The sequence below is a fragment of the Bactrocera oleae genome, chromosome 4, assembly GCF_042242935.1.
Source record: "Bactrocera oleae isolate idBacOlea1 chromosome 4, idBacOlea1, whole genome shotgun sequence".
Classification (NCBI taxonomy): Eukaryota; Metazoa; Arthropoda; class Insecta; order Diptera; family Tephritidae; genus Bactrocera; species Bactrocera oleae.
The window spans coordinates 7,457,975-7,476,250 of record NC_091538.1 but is presented as its reverse complement, the minus strand read 5'-3'; the positions used below and the strand labels follow the sequence as shown (position 1 = coordinate 7,476,250).

The 18,276-nt window shown below is 34.7% G+C and overlaps 1 protein-coding gene across 6 annotated transcripts in view; it reads left to right on the top strand.

Annotated features, from left to right (window-relative positions):
- side-VIII (sidestep VIII) overlaps positions 1 to 18,276 on the top strand; it is a 212,520-nt gene that overhangs the window by 162,730 nt on the left and 31,514 nt on the right. For all 6 annotated transcript variants that reach the window (XM_036374846.2, XM_036374847.2, XM_036374848.2 and 3 more), the window contains 3 exons: positions 2,089 to 2,233; positions 12,117 to 12,247; positions 15,119 to 15,278. In XM_036374846.2, the coding sequence (XP_036230739.1) occupies positions 2,089 to 2,233; positions 12,117 to 12,247; positions 15,119 to 15,278 (436 nt within the window). The remainder of the gene's footprint in view (positions 1 to 2,088; positions 2,234 to 12,116; positions 12,248 to 15,118; positions 15,279 to 18,276) is intronic.

Sequence of the window (18,276 nt, the reverse complement as noted above, 5' to 3'; positions counted from 1 at the left end):
AAGCTTCTGTTGCTTTTGTCAACAAAATTTGCGTTCCATGTTTGAGTTGTCATTTTAGCTGAAATTTCGCTGCATTGGCTGAGACGATGGCAGGTTTTTACATGCGTACTACGCTGACAGCAACATACACCGAATAGCAGGGGTCTGTATTAGTGCGTTAGGGGGGCAAAGAAAGTTTCTGTGAACCGCAGTTTTGAAATATTTGCTCGGACGATAGCATCTAGCATACAGGGTCACTGAAAAATGTAATATTCCACTCTTGAAGTTTTAAAATATGTAAATAAAACCTTGTGCGCTACCGCAATGTATATGGTATTTACAAACCAGGCTATAATATCAAAGTAATAATTTTAAAAATACAAAGCGTGGATCACCTTATGTATTTATATGAAATTTTACGTAAATATCTTTTCATTAGCTTTAAAAAATTTTCAAAATTCATGCTATAGTAATTGCAATTAAAATATTGTAAGACATATTAAAAAAAAATTTATTAAAATGAGTACCCTAATGCAAATATTAATTGCAAATATTACTTGATTTCAAAAGTTAGTAATTTGAATACTAGATATAATAATATTGAACTATCAAAAATTATAAAAAAAAAAAATAAGTGACACCGTAATACATAAAAACTGAATACAGCTAAATCTTATACTTAAAACATATTAATTTTTGTTAATAATATAAACGAAGCCAGCGTTTAAAATTTTTTAAAAACTTCAATGTATGTGGGACATAAGGGCCCCCCTTATGTGGCCAATATATACAAATGTAGTACGTTTTAACACAAAATTGCAGTGTAGCACTCTTGACATGCCTTCGCTTTGCTGTTGTGCCCCTTCACAACCATTTTGTTTATTTTCCCTTGAATTTCCCTTGTTGCCACAAGTGAACTGACATTTATTGACCGCCATGGGGCATTGCATACAAATATGTTGTAGTCTATGCATTTTATATAGCCCTGTTGCTGCAAACTTGCTATTGCTGACCGCTGCTTCCGTCTTAACCAATTCAGCAGTTATTCGGATTTACTGTTAGACCACATGTGTTATATGTGTATTAGGGTGGTACTTAAGTGAAACGGGAAAGTTTTTGAAATACATTTTAACCATTTTATCTACATAAATGGCTGTAGTAAGCGGTATATATTAAATATACATAGAACAAAATTTAATTTTTGAAGTTTTCGGAAGATTAATAAAATTTTATTTAATTTACGGCAAGCCTGGCCAGAGCATAGTCTCTCAATCTAAAAATCTATTTTGTTTAGCTAATACCACGAGAAAAGAAGTGAGAAAAAATAGCCTAATAGATTTTTTAAGGACTACTCTATTGCTAATATTCCAAATCTCTCTCAGTTTATCGTTCTATATTTTTATTTGTGCGTAAGTATCACTAGAGTTGAAATGAGCTGGTAAAAAAAAAAACAATCTAAAATTTTTGAAAACCACCCTAAAGCTCATATTTAAAATTTCTTTTCAAGAACTATATAGTGGTATTGGAGCAAAGACCACGAGTAATGAAGCTAGTGTGGGTAACACATTTTTAAGAACCACCCTAATAATAATAACTTCTCTTTAAAAGTTGATATGTCTATTGATAGTTTTGAGATAAACACACTAGAAATAAATTGAGTCGTTAATAAATAGTTTTCGACAAATTTAAGGACAAACCTAATGCACTTAAATATTCCCCGTAGTTTGAACTTATATTGTTATTTGTGAGCAAGTGTCAACAGGTATGAGGATAGCTTTAAAAATGTGTTTCTAATTTTTTACAGACCACCCTAATGTTTATATTTTACATATTTTTCATTCTCAGGATTTATATAGTTGTAATTGCGGAAATACCGCTAGTAGAGCGTTTTGAGGACCCCTATAATAATAATAATATCATATATCTTTCGAAAATTAAAGGACCACCCTAATGCGCTTAACTATTCTCCGTATTATAAACTCAAATTTTATTGAATTTTTTCGTCTCTTTCTCAACCTCCACACCATCATAAGCAACACTCCCTAACTAAAGTCTCGTTTCGTTTCTTATTTCATCTTTCACCGCTTTCGTTTTTTTCTGTCATTGCAGGCAAATCCTGATGGTAATATGACAACGTCAATATTGACTTTTACGCCAACCATCGATGATCGCGGCAAATTCCTGTCCTGTCGCGCCGAACAGAGCATGATACCGGAATCGGGCATGGAGGACGGTTGGAAATTGGATATTTACCGTAAGTTTATTATTGATTGCCCAGCTGCTAAGCGCCGCCGGCGCTATGTAACTATATAGTGTGTGTGTGTGTGTTGGTATTTGTGTTTGTGTATATGCGTTTGTGTTTGTTTGTCCGGCAATGTTGCACTACACTCTGCCGCAATTCGCAATTCACAACTCGCAAGCGCAACTCCAATTCGCAACTAAAGCAGAATTTCGCTGTCACAGCAAATCAGTGAAGTTTTTATTGCCACGAAATTGTTATGCAATCACAAACACACATAAATACATTAGCATAAGCTGCATGAGAAGCAGTTTTACGTGTTGCAGCTGCAATTGTATGCAGTTGCTGTCGGTGTTGTTGTAGCCTGTTTTTTATTGCAATGCTGCAAGGATTTGTCGGAATTTTATGCGCTCAAGAAAAGTGTGCAGAGCGAAAGGCAATGCTACATATAATATGTATGCACGCATATATGTGTGTAGGTATATATGTGTGTAGGTATATATATATGTAGGTATATATGTGTGTATGTATTTCTGTATGTGTGTATATATCTGAGTCTCAATCTATGTATATATATGTGTGTGCTACTATAATACTTTATAGTTTTGCGATTATTGCGCGCATAAAATAAAAATGCCCGCTGCACAATTGTTGCCGCTCAGAAGTAATGCGAAATGCAAGCTGAAGTAATTGGTGCTTTATTATGTCGGAAATATGCTATAATTTTAATTTATGAAAGTGCAATGCGAAAGGCTTTTAAATTTGATTGCCTTTTGGATGCGAGTTCGCAAGGAGGCATAAATCTAGTGCGGCTTTTGTAACTCGAAAGCCAATTTAAGTGTAAAAGATTAGCTTGAAATCGTGCACGAAGTGATAATAATAAGTAGTTAAATATAAATAACTTGTGACCATTTTGAAGCTAATTTCAAAAAGCCACTACCTTAGAAATCCACGTCAGCCAATCCCGTCAAACAAATAGCAAAACTTTTTATATTGTCAATCCTGGTTTAGCCATCGTTTGCACTGGCTCTTCACGTTTCTACCAGAACCGTTTTCACTTGCCGTTGCCATAAGTTACACACTTTGTATTACCAGTAACCATCTGCCTCAGAAGTGAAACAAATTTGTTGCGATTTAGTAGCGATTTGCGCTCACAAATCATGTCCATAAGATTTTTGATCGTCGAACTTGACGATTTCCATTACTTTAACGATATTTTGCACAATTGACCTACCAGAGCGTGGTGTAACTTTGACATCAAAATTTTTAAAATTTTTTTAGAAACAAAAAATTTTTCTTATAAGACCATATCGCGTAATTCAATCACACTTGTACAGCGATAGATATTGATTGTTAAGTCCGTCTATTGGAAAAAAATATATTTCAAGCCAACAAAAAAATTTAGCTTTTTTGAAAATCTTTTACCGGCCTAACCTTTTTAAACATAAGAATTCTCTATAGAGAGATGTGAGCTATATTTTTTTTAATAGAACAAGCAGTGACGGCTTAAAGCTGCACTCATGGATCATTAGGCTTACGAAGTTCAGCTTAAGTTGGATATCAGATGAGTAGTATTAGCAGTACCAACTCGCTGGCTTTAAAACTTATTGTTATAAAAGCCTCTTTCACTTGTAATCCCTTGAAATCAGCAAAGGGCAGTGTGAACAATATTAGTGCTGCTATTTATTGCTTGATAAAACATTTATAATATTAATATTTTTAAAAAACTATAACGACACAGAAGACTAATGCAAGGGCAACTCAGCCAAGCAACCAAATTATGTTGAAAATTTACTATGGGCTTTAGTTCGAAATTAGCAGATTATTTCTTTTGTTTACAACAACTCAAAGCGGCAAAACATAGCTTAACCCACAGCGTTAATCATTCCAAGAACTAATCGTTCTAACAAGTGCTTAAAAGCGCCGAAATATAATTGACTCTGCTTTGTGTGAATTTTAAGCGCTGCACTTCTTAGGCACTCACTTTCATTTAAGTAAATGTAATATTGTCTGACTGTTGATTTAATATTCCTGTTTTGCATAATACACAGCCGTCTGGCATGTTTCCTTTGATAGCAGACTACAAAGGCTTAACGCGCCTGCTTTTCCTCTCCCTCTCTAGAACACTTTGAAAGTATCTCATTCGTCTTGCTTATTTAGTTTGACACTTTAAACCTTTACCACACACCGCTCTGCAACTAAATGCTCCTTTCGTATCATTAACAAATAATATTTGATAGCCTTTGGTCTTTTAAGCTGCCAACGTGACCGCTGGCCCGTAAAGCTCGTGTTGCCGCCTCCGCTTCGCGCGTTTGATAAATATTGAATGAACACCTGACGACTACACACACACACACACTATTTTGGCACTCCCATTTGTTTGTTTTTTTATACCCTGAACAGCTCATATTTAATTTTCACGAAGTTTGTAACACCCAAAAGGAAACGTCGGAGATATAAAAGATATATAATGATTAGTGCTGCAAGCTGAGTCAATACAGCGATGCCAGTCATTCTGTCTGCATATATGCGAACTAGTACCTTAGCTTTTGAGATATGGCTCTGAAATTTTGTACAAAACTTTTTCTCTCTAAAAAGCTGCTCTTTTGTTCAAACTTCTGATATCTGACCAATATACGATATAGCTGCCATACAAATGTGATCGTTCAAAATGAAGTTCTTGTACGGAAATTTTTTTTATTTGACGAGATCTTCTCACGAAATTTAGCATAAATTATTGTTCAAGCCAACGCTTCAATATCCGAATATATTATTTGGTTCGGACCACTATAGCATATAGCTATCAAACAAACTGATCAACTAAAATCAAGATAAAAAAAATTTTATACCGTTTTATGCAATAAAGAATGCAGCTGTGAAGGGTATCATAGCTTCCGTGGAGCCGAAGTAGACATGTTTTCTTGATTTTTTTTTTTTTGAGTTTTGCACACTTTTCGCCTCACTGTAGAGTGTTTTTCGACTGTAGTGTTAGCGCGTGTTAGCAGATAAATCGTATTTGTATTCGTAGTTGCCGTTACAGTACTAGTTACAGCTGCACAATTTTTTCTATTACTTCTTCGTCCAAAGTCCAAAATACTTTTGGCGCTAGTTAGCGGTGATGTTGTTGCCGATTTTGCTGTTTCGTTGTTGTGCTCTTTTTCTTTGTTGTATTTCTTTTTTTTGTTGTTATTATTTTGTTGTTGTTGTTAGCAATATTTTAACGCTGCTAATGTTGGCGAACAAAACAGCAACACACACAATTCGAACGACTTTAATAGCATTTGGCGTGCGCGGCCGTTTGCTGTATTGAATTAAATGTTACGTATACGCCACCTGCTTCGCCTGCGAGTGCCTGCCAAAAGGCAAGGTGCGTTGCTGCTAACGGCTTTTAGCTGCCAGCAATCGACTGTTTGGGGTTATGCGCCACATTGGCTATTTGAATTCCACTTATTCAGCAGTCGGTAACCTCTTTGAAGACACTCACACACACATACGAACTGGCGCAGCACACAGAAGTAGCAGCAGTGTACTTCACAAAAGTGCTAATGAAAGGTGGAAAGGTAACATTATTCTACTTTTTTCTACCTTATTTTGGCACACAAAAGGGTGTGAAGTGCCGTTGGCAACAACGTTTGGCAAGCGTGCAGTGTTAATGTAAGGAAACTCAGCGCTGAAGTGCGGATTTGAGTGTGTGTGTGTGTAAGTTGTGTGGCAAGTGCTTGAAGATGTGTATACTTGGTTCGTGGCAGAATGCTGCAACTTACAGGATGTATCAGAATTGCGCACACAGTGTAAGAAATGGCTGTTGCCTCACTTGGTAAGGACTCTGTACAGGAAAACTAAAGACAAGTAGCAAATTTGTGCTTTTGAGTTTTTCATGAAAAAGACACAGCAATTTTTGTTGTTATAAAGCGTGTAAATGCACGCAGAGAGTGTATATAGCTGGCTGGTAAGCAATAGCTATGCTTTTTGCAAACTCAGAGCGGGTGAGGGTTTTAAGCATTTATAATTGTTAGAGCAGCCAGCGAGTGCAGAAAAACAATGAACTTTTCTTGGAATTTTTAATTAACTGCAGCTGTGTACATTTTAAATGTGTTTAACATTAATTATTGCGTGTAGTTTTATAACAAAACTTAAATAAACTGTCAGAATATGTTAAATGGCTGGCAAATATTAAATACATTTAGCCAATTTATCAGCCTTTTATGCATAAACAGGTACCAAAGTGACATGGGATTAAACTTAAATTAAAAAATTGGTATTAAAATACGTGAAAATATATTTTTGTCAGTGCGGCTTAAATTTGATCAGAAGCTGTGTAATATATTATCATTAATTTTTGAAACAAGCCACCTACTCTAAATTTTTTCGCCTTTTTTTCACAAAAACCACAAGGATTACCAAAAAAGTCTAGGCTCACTCAAATTTATTAAAAATACGAAACATTATGAGAGCAAATAATTATAAATTTAATAACTAGTCTTCGTCAGATTTACTGAAGCACGTGCTTAAGTGAACACTAACAAGTTAAGTTAAGCTTAAGTTTTCTGATAGCTCTGATTTTTTTCTTCAAATTAAAATTTTATCGTTATAATTTCGCGCGTTTGTGCAAACCAGCCACAGAGGCATTTGTAAATGCTAACTCGGCCGCTTAGTTATCAACGCTGTGTACAGCTTTTTCGCCATTTTTATTTTGCTTTATTACTTTACAGGAGTTTTACAAAAGCAACAACATTAATATATGGTAAAAAAGTATACAAATATAAATAAGAATTAAACACGATAATAAATACGATTTAATTGCAACCAAAGATAGCTTTGTTGTTGGTATATATGTTTTTGTTGTTGTTGTTGTACACGATTTTCTGTTCTTGTTGTTCTACAAATTTGTTGTTGTTCCTTATAAAACTTTTTCTATACATTTTTGTTGTTGTTATACACGCTTTATGTTGTTGTAGTGCACGATTGTCGTTTTTGTTGTTGTTATTGTGCATATATGTATGCTTTACAGAGCACATGTGTATTTTTTTTTTTCAAGGTTGTATATTTTTTATTGCCACTCCAGCAACCCATCCCCTACCAGCGCGTCATGGAATTTCCCCCGCGTCGCTTTGGGATTTCCGCTAGAGGATTTTATGAGCATGCCAAGCATTTAAAATGCCACGCACGCGTGAGCGTCTACAGATGTGTATGTGCATGAGATTGCGTGTGGTGATTTGAAATAGCAACATGACGCGTGTTGCATGTTGAGCTCGCGCAGCCGTGCACTTGCCCCTTCATCCTACCCACGCGCCCGCTTAATCTTTAAAGCACACAGCACACGATCGATAATAAAAACGCGCAAAAAATCGCTGAAATTAATTGCCTAATTTGTTGGTTTTAAAATATTTTCGCCACCCAATAACAGTGAAAGCTCGCCAAGCAAGTCTACGGCGCTTTTGCCACATTTTTTTTTCGCTAACATGCCGACACTGCTGCACTACTGGGGGATTACTTAAAAGCAAACACACAAAATTAAGACGACTTAAGTAATTTTAGCAAAGTACTTAAGTCATTACGTAACGGCTTTTCAGCTGCACTGCGCTTTGAAGTGGCAACACGCACTTTTTGCTGCCTTTTATAAGCAAATTTAGCGACGCGCTCGCAGTTATTTATCGTCTTAAAGCTTAAGTACACGTTGGCAAAACAATTTCTGCGTAGGTGAAAGAGTCGGCTTACAACAGGCGCTACTTCTTAGGCCCGACTAACGCGCCAGCAGTAATTAGTCAGCCACTGGCGCTGCTGCTTTACCCCTTTACGTGGTGAGGAGAACGTTACAATTTCGCTATCACTTAATAATAATGCAATAAATTAATAATGAAAGTCTTGCTGACAGCGAGTTTGGTAAGAAAATTCTTGTCGAGTTGCTTGGCACAAAGCCTGTGCTAAATTTTCGCTTAATTCTTGAGTTTCCGGAATGAAAATAATTTAAAGAAGTCAACATTTATTTTGCGCTGGTAGAAGGAACATTACAGATCGGCAAAAAGTGTCAGAGCAGACAAGCTTTAAAGCAGAAATGACAGTATCAGCTGACTCTTTTGTATTATGAAAGTTTCTAGAGCCGGGAAATCTTTGAACTTGGAAAGTTTGTAAACAACTTTTTCTCCCCTACTGGGTAAAGTCAAGGTTCAACTGCCTGAGCTTCGTGAGGCTGGAAGTTTTCAGTAAGGTCTTTAGTTTCCAACTTAGTTCATCAAAAGTCCTAAAAGTCCTTTTTCAGCGCTACAACCGCCTGCTGAATGATTCTTCTAGCAATTTCAAGAACTATCGAGTAGTCTAAAGCGTCAATACTTTGAATAAACACTTGAACCATTAAAATCCAATATTTAGGAAGACTGTACCAGCCTGAATTCTCTCAGGTTTCGCCTCCGAGCGACTTCTGACAGAATGGATAGATTCCAATCCTTTATAGTGCGTCCAGTGTAACAAATAAATTGCTAAAGAATTATCAAAAGATTATGTCCAGAAAATTATTTGACAACACAGATGACTGACAAATCTTGTAATTGGCGGCGAGTGGCGATTCACCAATATCTGTGTTAATACTGTGAAATCGAGAAAAATTTCTCAGCCAAGTCAATGAGACATATCAATTTGACTAGTCAATTAAGTTAGCGCCACGGACTTATCTGAGAACTTTTTCACATTCTGGTCAACCAAAGGCCATTCAGTTCTTCAATTATTTTTGGAGAAATTTTCTGGTGGTCTGACTTGCCTTTGCTAAATTATTCCATCTGATTCTCAATTGAATTTCTGTCCCTTTTTGGGATCTCCTAAACTATTATAGCCAGAAAAACCAGAATAAATTCACACGGTTATCAACTCGGCGTCGATCGACTCTTTTAGCCCTACAACGTTTGAGTAGGTTTGCACTAAAAATGTAAAAATCTAACCTTAGCCTTACGACTCTACTGTACTGATAGAATATGCCCGCGGCAAGGCATGCCTGTCGTAAAAGGCGACTAAAAGCCAATATGCACTATGACTGTTATTATATTCTTTGCACAGTAATATCAGCATAGTATGTGGAGTGATAGTGCTATAATACTCAGCTTGAACTGATATTAGAAACACTTTAAATGAAAAAAGCGAATAAAAAGACATTTGAAGTTCAAGCGACAAATGTCACCAGTCATTTGAGTAATGGGGAGCTCAACTGGCAGTAGTTTAGGCTACGCAGTCTGACCGGAGACTTTCCGGTACCACGGGGAGCAGAAAGCCCTTGGACTTCTGTTCAATCTGCTCATTGGGTTCGGCCCTTTGGGGAGTATCGTGGTGGCTGTGGTTTAAACCTAAATGCTGGAAGAACTGAATTTTCAGTTCGAAAAAAGAAGTTACACAAGTAACTGGGTGCCGTACCCGAAAACGGAAGAGGTTTTAGGTCGACCTCGAATCACACCAAGATGGTAGTGTGGACCCAGACACACTGCCACTGGTATCCAAATATATACTTGCAAATAGCTCGTATTGTTTGGGGCGCTGATCAACGCATTGTATTGATACGTTGTGTTTTTGAACACCGTGAGGTAAGGCCGTCGCCGGCAGGTACTCACGTAAATCTACAACGAAAGTTGTACCCACATTTATTATTTATATCAACTATTATGCCTTGCTAAATACCAAGTTTTACGCCAACTACGCTGCCTTAACTACAGCTGAACTAAAGAGCATCGTTACCCGAAATGAGCAACCTCATACAAACAACTTCGAATATAATTAAAGAGATTTAAACAATTTTCCTCTTAATTACCCCGTAAAACTGATTGCGATATGCACAAATACATACATACCTACATATGTAAGCTGTGAATTTGGTTATTAAATAGCAGATGTTCCGTTTTAACGGGAGCAACAAGAGTCTCAACAAAAGGAGTTTAATTAAGATGTAGATACGTGGCGTTACTACAAATAAGAATTTATGCCATGGAACAAGCAGGTGGTTTTTAATGAGCCGACACATATGCGTGTGCACACACATACAAACACAGAGAGAGTTTTACAAATGAAAATGCGTGAAAGTGTATCAGTTTAATGTTTCTTATAATAAGCCAAATAAGCAGAAATATATATTTATTTCAACATTTGCTAATACATACTTAAATGTAAGTCTCTACAAGCGGTTTTTTAAGAGCATGTGTATGTGATCAGTTAATGAAAGTTAGTACCCCGTAGGAAATTTGTAAAGGATATATATGGAACCTGTTGACTTCAAGCTGGACTGTTAGCGAAAAATAATTGATAATATGTAAAAACTTATGCAGCATTAAGTATGAGAACCGTCCCTCCTACACTTTTTTTCTTTTTATTCTCTATATTATCGATTTTCAAGTGTAGACGCCTTTTTTGACATAAAAAAGCTTCGCAGTAAATCTCATTATCTATCCAAATGTTTTCGAACGATATTATATTTAAGTAAAAAAAAATTCGACAAGCTTTTACTTCTATTCAAAAAATTTTAAAATTTCAAAAATCTTAAATTTTTTTCTTATTTTCAGTTTTGAACTAATTCTAAGGTGTCTCTGCATACTAATCCAAATAAAATCTAAAATGTAGTTTGGTTTAGTTAAAAAAAAAAGTTCTAAATAACTATATCAAATTTGTTGAAAATTCAATTTCGAAAAATTCCAGTAAACTCGAAATTTTTTAAAATCTTATAAGTTTTTAGATTTTACATTCAATATCATTGAATGAATCTCATATTTATTATTTTCGAATTCTAAATTCGAACTTTAGCTGTGTATCTACTATGTAAAAGGAATTTTGTTTCAATTGTAAATGTGAGATCTGACTACACAGTGCATGATTTCGAATAATTACAAATTGCGTTTCTCCAAAAAATATAATTTTCGAGAATATCAAATAATATGAAATTTTGCTTCATCGTAAAATATGTTTTTCGAAAATCACAGGTGAAATACTCATTTATGCTGTTTTGTTTTTGGGAAACATTTTTTTTTAAGAACTAATTACCTAAATATTCTAAATTTTTTTTTAATAATTTTCGCACTTCTGCATTTCTACAAAAAAATTCCTTACAATATTTTCGATGATTCCACATTTCGAGTAATTTGTATACTAACTTAATGTCAAAATTCGAAAATATATGCAAAAATAATACTTCTTTATAGAACGTGTTTTCGAAAATATGTTCGAAAGTTTTTCAATATTTTCAACGAAGTTTTGATTTCGAAATATATGCAACATACTCTTTTCACTTCACAAAAAATGGCAGATCCAAAAATTGGAGCATATTTGCGATACGCGGATACGCTCTGAGTAATTCCTGCTGGGTACTACTCGTATATATTCCAGAACAGCTGCCGGTTTACTTAACTGGAAACGCGCAAAATAAAAATATGAACAGCATTAATTCACAGCAAAGGAAGTCGAAAGTGCGAAGCAGGAAGCGCATATATTTTACACACACCACATAAATATTGCAGAGAATAAATAAATAAATATAGCGTGTAAGCAGGAAAAGGTTAAAATGCAATCAGATGCCAAATAAATTAATTACAGTCCAGCTGAGCGGAGAGACGAGGCAAAAAGGCTAACAACAAAACCAAAGCAAAGGCAATTAAGGCAGGTGTACGAAGTAACTAATGAAAGTGAGAATTATAGAGACTAAAAATGAGGATGAAAAGAGAGAGTGAGAAGTAGAGAGTTAGCGAGAGTGTAATATGTATTTTTGTGGCGGAAGTGTAAGAAATTGCGAAATATTGTCTAATTAAATGGGCTGAGAGTGGAGGTAGCTTAGTTGAATGCCTGAAAATTAATTGCTGTTAATATTTTAAGCAACACTGTAGGAATGTATGTATTTATATATATATATTAAATAAATTTCATTTTCACCACACAGACATACCCGTCGTGAGTCTGGAGCTCGGCACCAACTCAATAAATTCAACCTTTCGCGAAGGCATCGATGTTTTCTTCGAGTGCAACATCAAATCGAATCCTTGGGTCTACAAAGTCAGTTGGCGCCACAATGTAAGTATGCACAGCGGTGCTCATATTGCTTTTTGAAATAACTATTTATGACTTTTTAAAAATTGTTTCCTTGCTATGATATGTATGGTTGTGTGCGTGTGTGAAAAGAAAATTTTAATCGCATATGTCTTGCGGTGCTGTTGTTGATGATGATGGATTTTTCATTTTCTATGCCTTCAACGTTGACAATTTAATTTATATAACTCATATGTATGCATAATAATCGCATATGACATGCCTTAGTGGCTACAAGTTGCTTTCAAGAGTATGTAAATAAGTGCACACATACACATCACCACTTAAGCACACATGTGCATATAAATAAGCAAGCAATAAGTTTCTGTTGGAGAATAAAAGATGCAAGTATTATGTGTGCATTAGGGTAGCACCTAAAATTTTTTTATTTTATTTTAAAATAATTGATGATAAAAGAATATATAATAATTGATGCTGGAACATGAAAAATGCAAATAATTTTATATTAGGGTGGTTCATAAAAATTTTTTTTTTATTAAAAATGTATTGCCGATAAATGGTAAAAGAATATTTAAATTTGAATAATGGAAAATTAAAAATGCAAAAATATGTGTATTAGGGTGCGGCTTAAAATAAAAATGGAAAAAGTAATTGATGTAATAGATTTGTTTCTTATATACATATATATATTTTTTTTCTCTTCTTCTTGTTGTTGTCTGAACTTTGACTAGTGCAGTTCCCGGTTTTTAGTATGAAAACAAGTTCAATACTATTATTTCAAGCTCAAGAGTAGTAGTTATTATCTGAAAAGGCATACAGTTTAATTATTTTCACTTTAAAAATTTCTTCCTGCATTTAAGCACCACCCTAATGCCTACACATTCACTGTATGTTAAGCGTAATAAGCGCAAAGAAAGTCTTATGTTTATATTATTGCCAGGCACGCTACACATTTCTTTCTGCTTGTGCTTTTCAATCTGTTTCACTTTGTCAAGCAAAAGAACCCAGCAAAATAGCTGAAAGCATTTTCATTTTTCGTCAGGAAGCAAACGTTTGCTCTTTAAACCTAATTGAAAATTATTATTTACATATAAATCAGCCTTCAGCATTAGCAAAGTTTCAAAAGGTCTTACGTGTATGTTGCATACACCCATACACATACAAACACACACGCACATACTTGTAGCAGCACAAAGAGCTGGTTGAGCACATGCAATATACACGACCTCTCATATGTTTTGTGCATGTGTGTGTGTGCGCTTAAATGGAACTCCGGCAACTTGCTCATAAGTTGGCTGATGTTTAGCCGCCGGCAAAAATTTCTCATTATTTCTTTTTGTATATTTTTTTTATTTTGTTATTTGCATATTTCATTTGGCACTTTTTTCTATCGCCTTTTCGGCACTCCTTGGTTCTTACTGTACTGTTGACTTAAGCTGCTCACTTTTGTCGGCGTCTTACATGAGTATGCCCTATTTAGATTTAAAAAAAAAAAAATGTTCTTTTCTTCTTTTTTTCGTACTTGAATTTAAGCTAATATCGATGTCCCAATTGCTTGCTCCAAGACGGAAGTAGATTCGTGTATGTAACCTCATTTAGACATATGGACTGAGTGCCTGCAGCCTTTTTCTAATAGAATGTGGTCTAAAGTCCACTATTTTCTTTGCGAGGCAGGGCTTCTAAATATTTTGATTTTAGAACTTTCGAACCCTAATCAGACTGAATTTTAAAGCATCTTCTAGCGAATATTTTGAAGTTAAACTGTCCGAAAATTTCCCACAAAAGTTTTAAGCAAATTCTGTGAAATAGTTTGAAATTAAAATTTTCAAAATAGTCCCCAAATGAATTTTAAATGAAATTTTCGAAAATAGTTTGATTTTAAAACTTCCAAAACATGCTCAAACTAAATTCCCAGAAATATTTAGTTAGCTAAAGTCTTTCAGGAATAAATTTTACAAGAAATTCTCGCAAATACTTTGGGGTTAGAAGTTCGAAAATCTTCGCAAAATAGTTTTTCCATAAAATAATTTTAAGTTAGAACTTCCTAAACCCTTTTAAAAAAAAATTGAAAATATTTTGAGGTTCGAACTTCTATAACCTTTCAAAATAAATTTTAAAGGAAATTCTCGGCAATAATTTGAGGTTAGAAGTTCCGAAATCTTTCCAAAATAAATTTTAAGCAAATTCTCGGAAATTTTTTGGAGTTAGAACTTCTAAAATCTTCCCACACTAAGTTTTAAAGCAAATTTTCTGAAAATATTTTCTATATAAAACTGTTAAAAACTACCCAGAGTAAACTTTTATATTAATTCTTCGAAAATATTTTGAATTTAAAACTTCCAAAATCGATTTAGAACAGATTTTCAAGCAAATTTTCGGAAATATTTCGTGATCAGAACTTTTAAAGCCTTCCCTGACCAAATTTACTACTTGAGAAACTGAGTGCTTGACTTTATTAAGTGCGAAAATCAGACACCCGGTTCTTGGTTCTTTTCTGGTTCAGGTTTCATGAGACAAAAATTTAAAAATTAAAACGAATTGTTGGTTCCAAAAGCGAGCAGACCTCGTGTGTGTTTCGAAAATGTAAATTGTTCCCATAATATACAACAGATATTCAGCGAGCGGTGATCATCATAGGTGATCACAAAATGAGGTTACTTATTGGACTTATTAGTAATCAATTTAGCAGTTACCTAAGGGACTTCGTACATAACGACTATTTCACGCTATATTTTATTTATGGAAGGATTGATAACTAATACATAAGATTCAAATTTTCAATACCAAGATTTGAGAGACTTTTTACACTAATTTTTACTTATTTATAATTTTTCGTATTTTTTTGAAACAAATTATACCTTTCTCTCTCTCTCTTTCTCTTTCGCTATCCTTCAGGGCAATATACTCGAGAATAATCTACCTGAAGGCATCATAGTGGCCAACCAGAGCTTGGTGCTCCAAAATGTGAGTCGTGCTCGTGCGGGCATCTACACTTGTGTCGGCAGTAATCGGGAAGGTGATGGCGAAAGTAATCCTGTGCATTTGGATATAAGATGTAAGTACACAAAACGATGAAATTTTATAAAATAAAAACAACAACAAACAAATTTATATATGGTGTTGAGATAGTTATGGTGTTGAGATACTTTCTGTTACAATATTTTACGGTTGACATATACAATTTATTTTTACTGCTTCTTTTCGCCTTCTTTCCCCAGCTTATTGTTGCGTTCTCAGCGAGCATTTTATCTGTCTTCCGAGATGCGTAACTTTTTGTCCAATTTTCACACTGTGGCAAGCATGTAATTCACAGCAACGAAAAAATATGAGTGTTTAAGATATCTGTAAAATATTAGGGTGACACTGATATCACGAACAAAGATGTCAAATAAAATATTGATACTATTTGATAAGGATTAAGAAGGGATTTAGAGATATTTAGTGAAGTCAAAAATTGTTTTAGAGTGTTTGATTGTGTGAGAATTCACACAACATACTATATGAAATCGAAGCTATAATAAAAAAAATAAAATAAATTTTGTTCCAAGTTAGAGAAAATCTTTTAATACTCGCTAGCTTAGCGACATGTATGGTATATGGACCAACATTTTTTAAAAGTGGTTTGGGAAATTCACTGGCAGTTTCACCTTCATTTTAGTACCACCCTTATACATATGGTATACACCCGCATACACCCAAAAGGCTTACTTCGAGCAATTTACAATTGGCTTCTTCTGCCTACAGAAGATGGCTTCCGCTCTCAGTCAGCTCTTAGCTTTTTGTCATACATTTTTCTGGCCTACTTATTTATCTGTTTGTTCGCCACCCAGGTTTGGTAGGCATTACTTTGGATCTGGTGCAAACAAATTGCCTGTCATTTCTTATGCCTGGCGCAGAGAAGCATCACAAAGAAGCTGCAACAAATGCAGGCAGCAGCAAAACAATACCACCAGCCAGCATAAATGCCTACTGCGGACAGTCTTTTGCCGCTTGCACACACACACACACACAAATGAAAATGCGCATCCTGCTGCAGCCGGCCGCTTTACCGCCTTACATCCTGTGCCAGCTGCTAGGGCAACAACTGTCAAAGCATTCATCTTACTTTTGCTCAGATTTTCTTCTGACTTATGCGCTGCTTGACACAAATACACATACATGCACGCATACGCGCTCACATATCCCTTCCGTTTCACCAAAAACGCAAAAGTTCACACACACTCACATACACCCTCAACACTCATACGCACTTCCGCAAATGCTGTGGCATTTAAATTGTGACTACGCTCTGTTTGACAGCATCGATTGTCGTCGCTTGCTCTCTGTTTTTGCTACGTTGAATTTCGGAAATTAAAATTACGAGCCAGCCGGCATTTACAACAGGCCGGCTTGACCGCATTCTCCTTGTTTTTCTCTTAAATCGTAAATTGCAAATGTCAATGGTCAATGTGGTGCGCAGTTACACGTATTTTCGGGTTATGTGTGAATCTGGTACTATGCGTTTCTACAACCCTTGCACGTTCTGTGGTGCGAGATTAGTGCTTGCAAGTGGCGATAAATTGTTTGAGATTTCAATTTGTTGAAATATTTGCAATCTTAATTAAAATCGGTTTGAAAAATTGCAGAAATATGGCAATTAAGAGATGAAGGAGAATTGAGGGAGCATCTTAAAATTTTGAATTAAGTGTGTTATGGCAAATTATTGTCGGAAAGGTATGTGTTTTCTGGAACTATGAAATTTTAGAAAAAAAAAAAAAATATTTTTTATGATTTAAGTGTTTTTAGTGAGATAAAGCTTTCTGTTTGCAAAAAGTACTCAAATACGTTTATACCAGTTTTTGTTTAGACCAATTAGTACTTAGACCAGTAATGGCTTATACTAATTTTTTGTTAGATAGTTTACGACTTTAGACTAGGTTTTTTAGACCAATTTTTATTAAGACCGGTTACGTTTTAGAAAAATTTTAAGTTGGACCGAAAAACTTTGATCAAAAATATGGCCCACTTTCCGCGAATAACAAATAAAGGTGGCATGACTAAACTTAATCAAAAAATATGTACATTCTCTAAATAATAAAGATAATCACGGGCAAAATAGGTTATCTAACAAATATGTCTTCATTAAAATTGAAAGAAATATTTAAATATGGTAAAATTGGTTCTGAATTATATCATATAAAAATAATTATTGTACCGACTTTTGCCTACATTTAGGGGCAAAGGCAGCTGCAGCTAAACGGAAAACAACAGGTGAAAGAAAATGATCAAGAATACGAAAATCACAAATGAAAGAAAAGTTTTAACAACTCTTTCACAAGGTCACGAGGTAGATTTGAGTACAGCTATTGTAAATCAGGTTTAGCTCAATTTGCTAGAAAACGTTGTCTGCATTTCAAAGCAGATATTAACTTTTTGAAGGAAATTTTGAATTTTTCCATACCTTTGAAAGATACATATCAATTTTGGCTGTATTGCGTTTTGCCCCGAATTATTTATAATTTTTCTTTTTACTAGCTCTAGAACGTTTCATGTTGCCTACATTTTAGACTGTACAAGCCCTTGTATGGAAAACTTTTTAGTTTATAAGATATCTTTTCGAAATTTGGCATATATTATTTTTCAAGGCAGAAGTATAAGCTCTGAATATATCATTCAGATCAGATCATTATTGCATATAGCAGTCATAAAAACTGAACGATCAGTGAAAAATAAATTTGGTATGAATTATTTTCCAAGCGAACGGTACAATCTCCGAAAAAATTGCGCAGATCGGAACACTATAGCATATAGCTGGCATACAAACTGAACGACGAGAATAAAGAACTTTTTATACCACTTTTTATTTTTATATAATATTTCTAAACCATTCATCATCAGATATTATGTATTAGTAAATTAATTGGATAGCGGTTGCAAAATGAAATTGCGCATTTAGTATTAAGAGGACTAATTGCGCTTTTCGAATTGCCTAATAATTAAATAGATTAAAAGTTTGTAAATTCTAATATAAATAACAATTAAAGGCGAGTGATTGAGCTATTGTTTACGGCTGT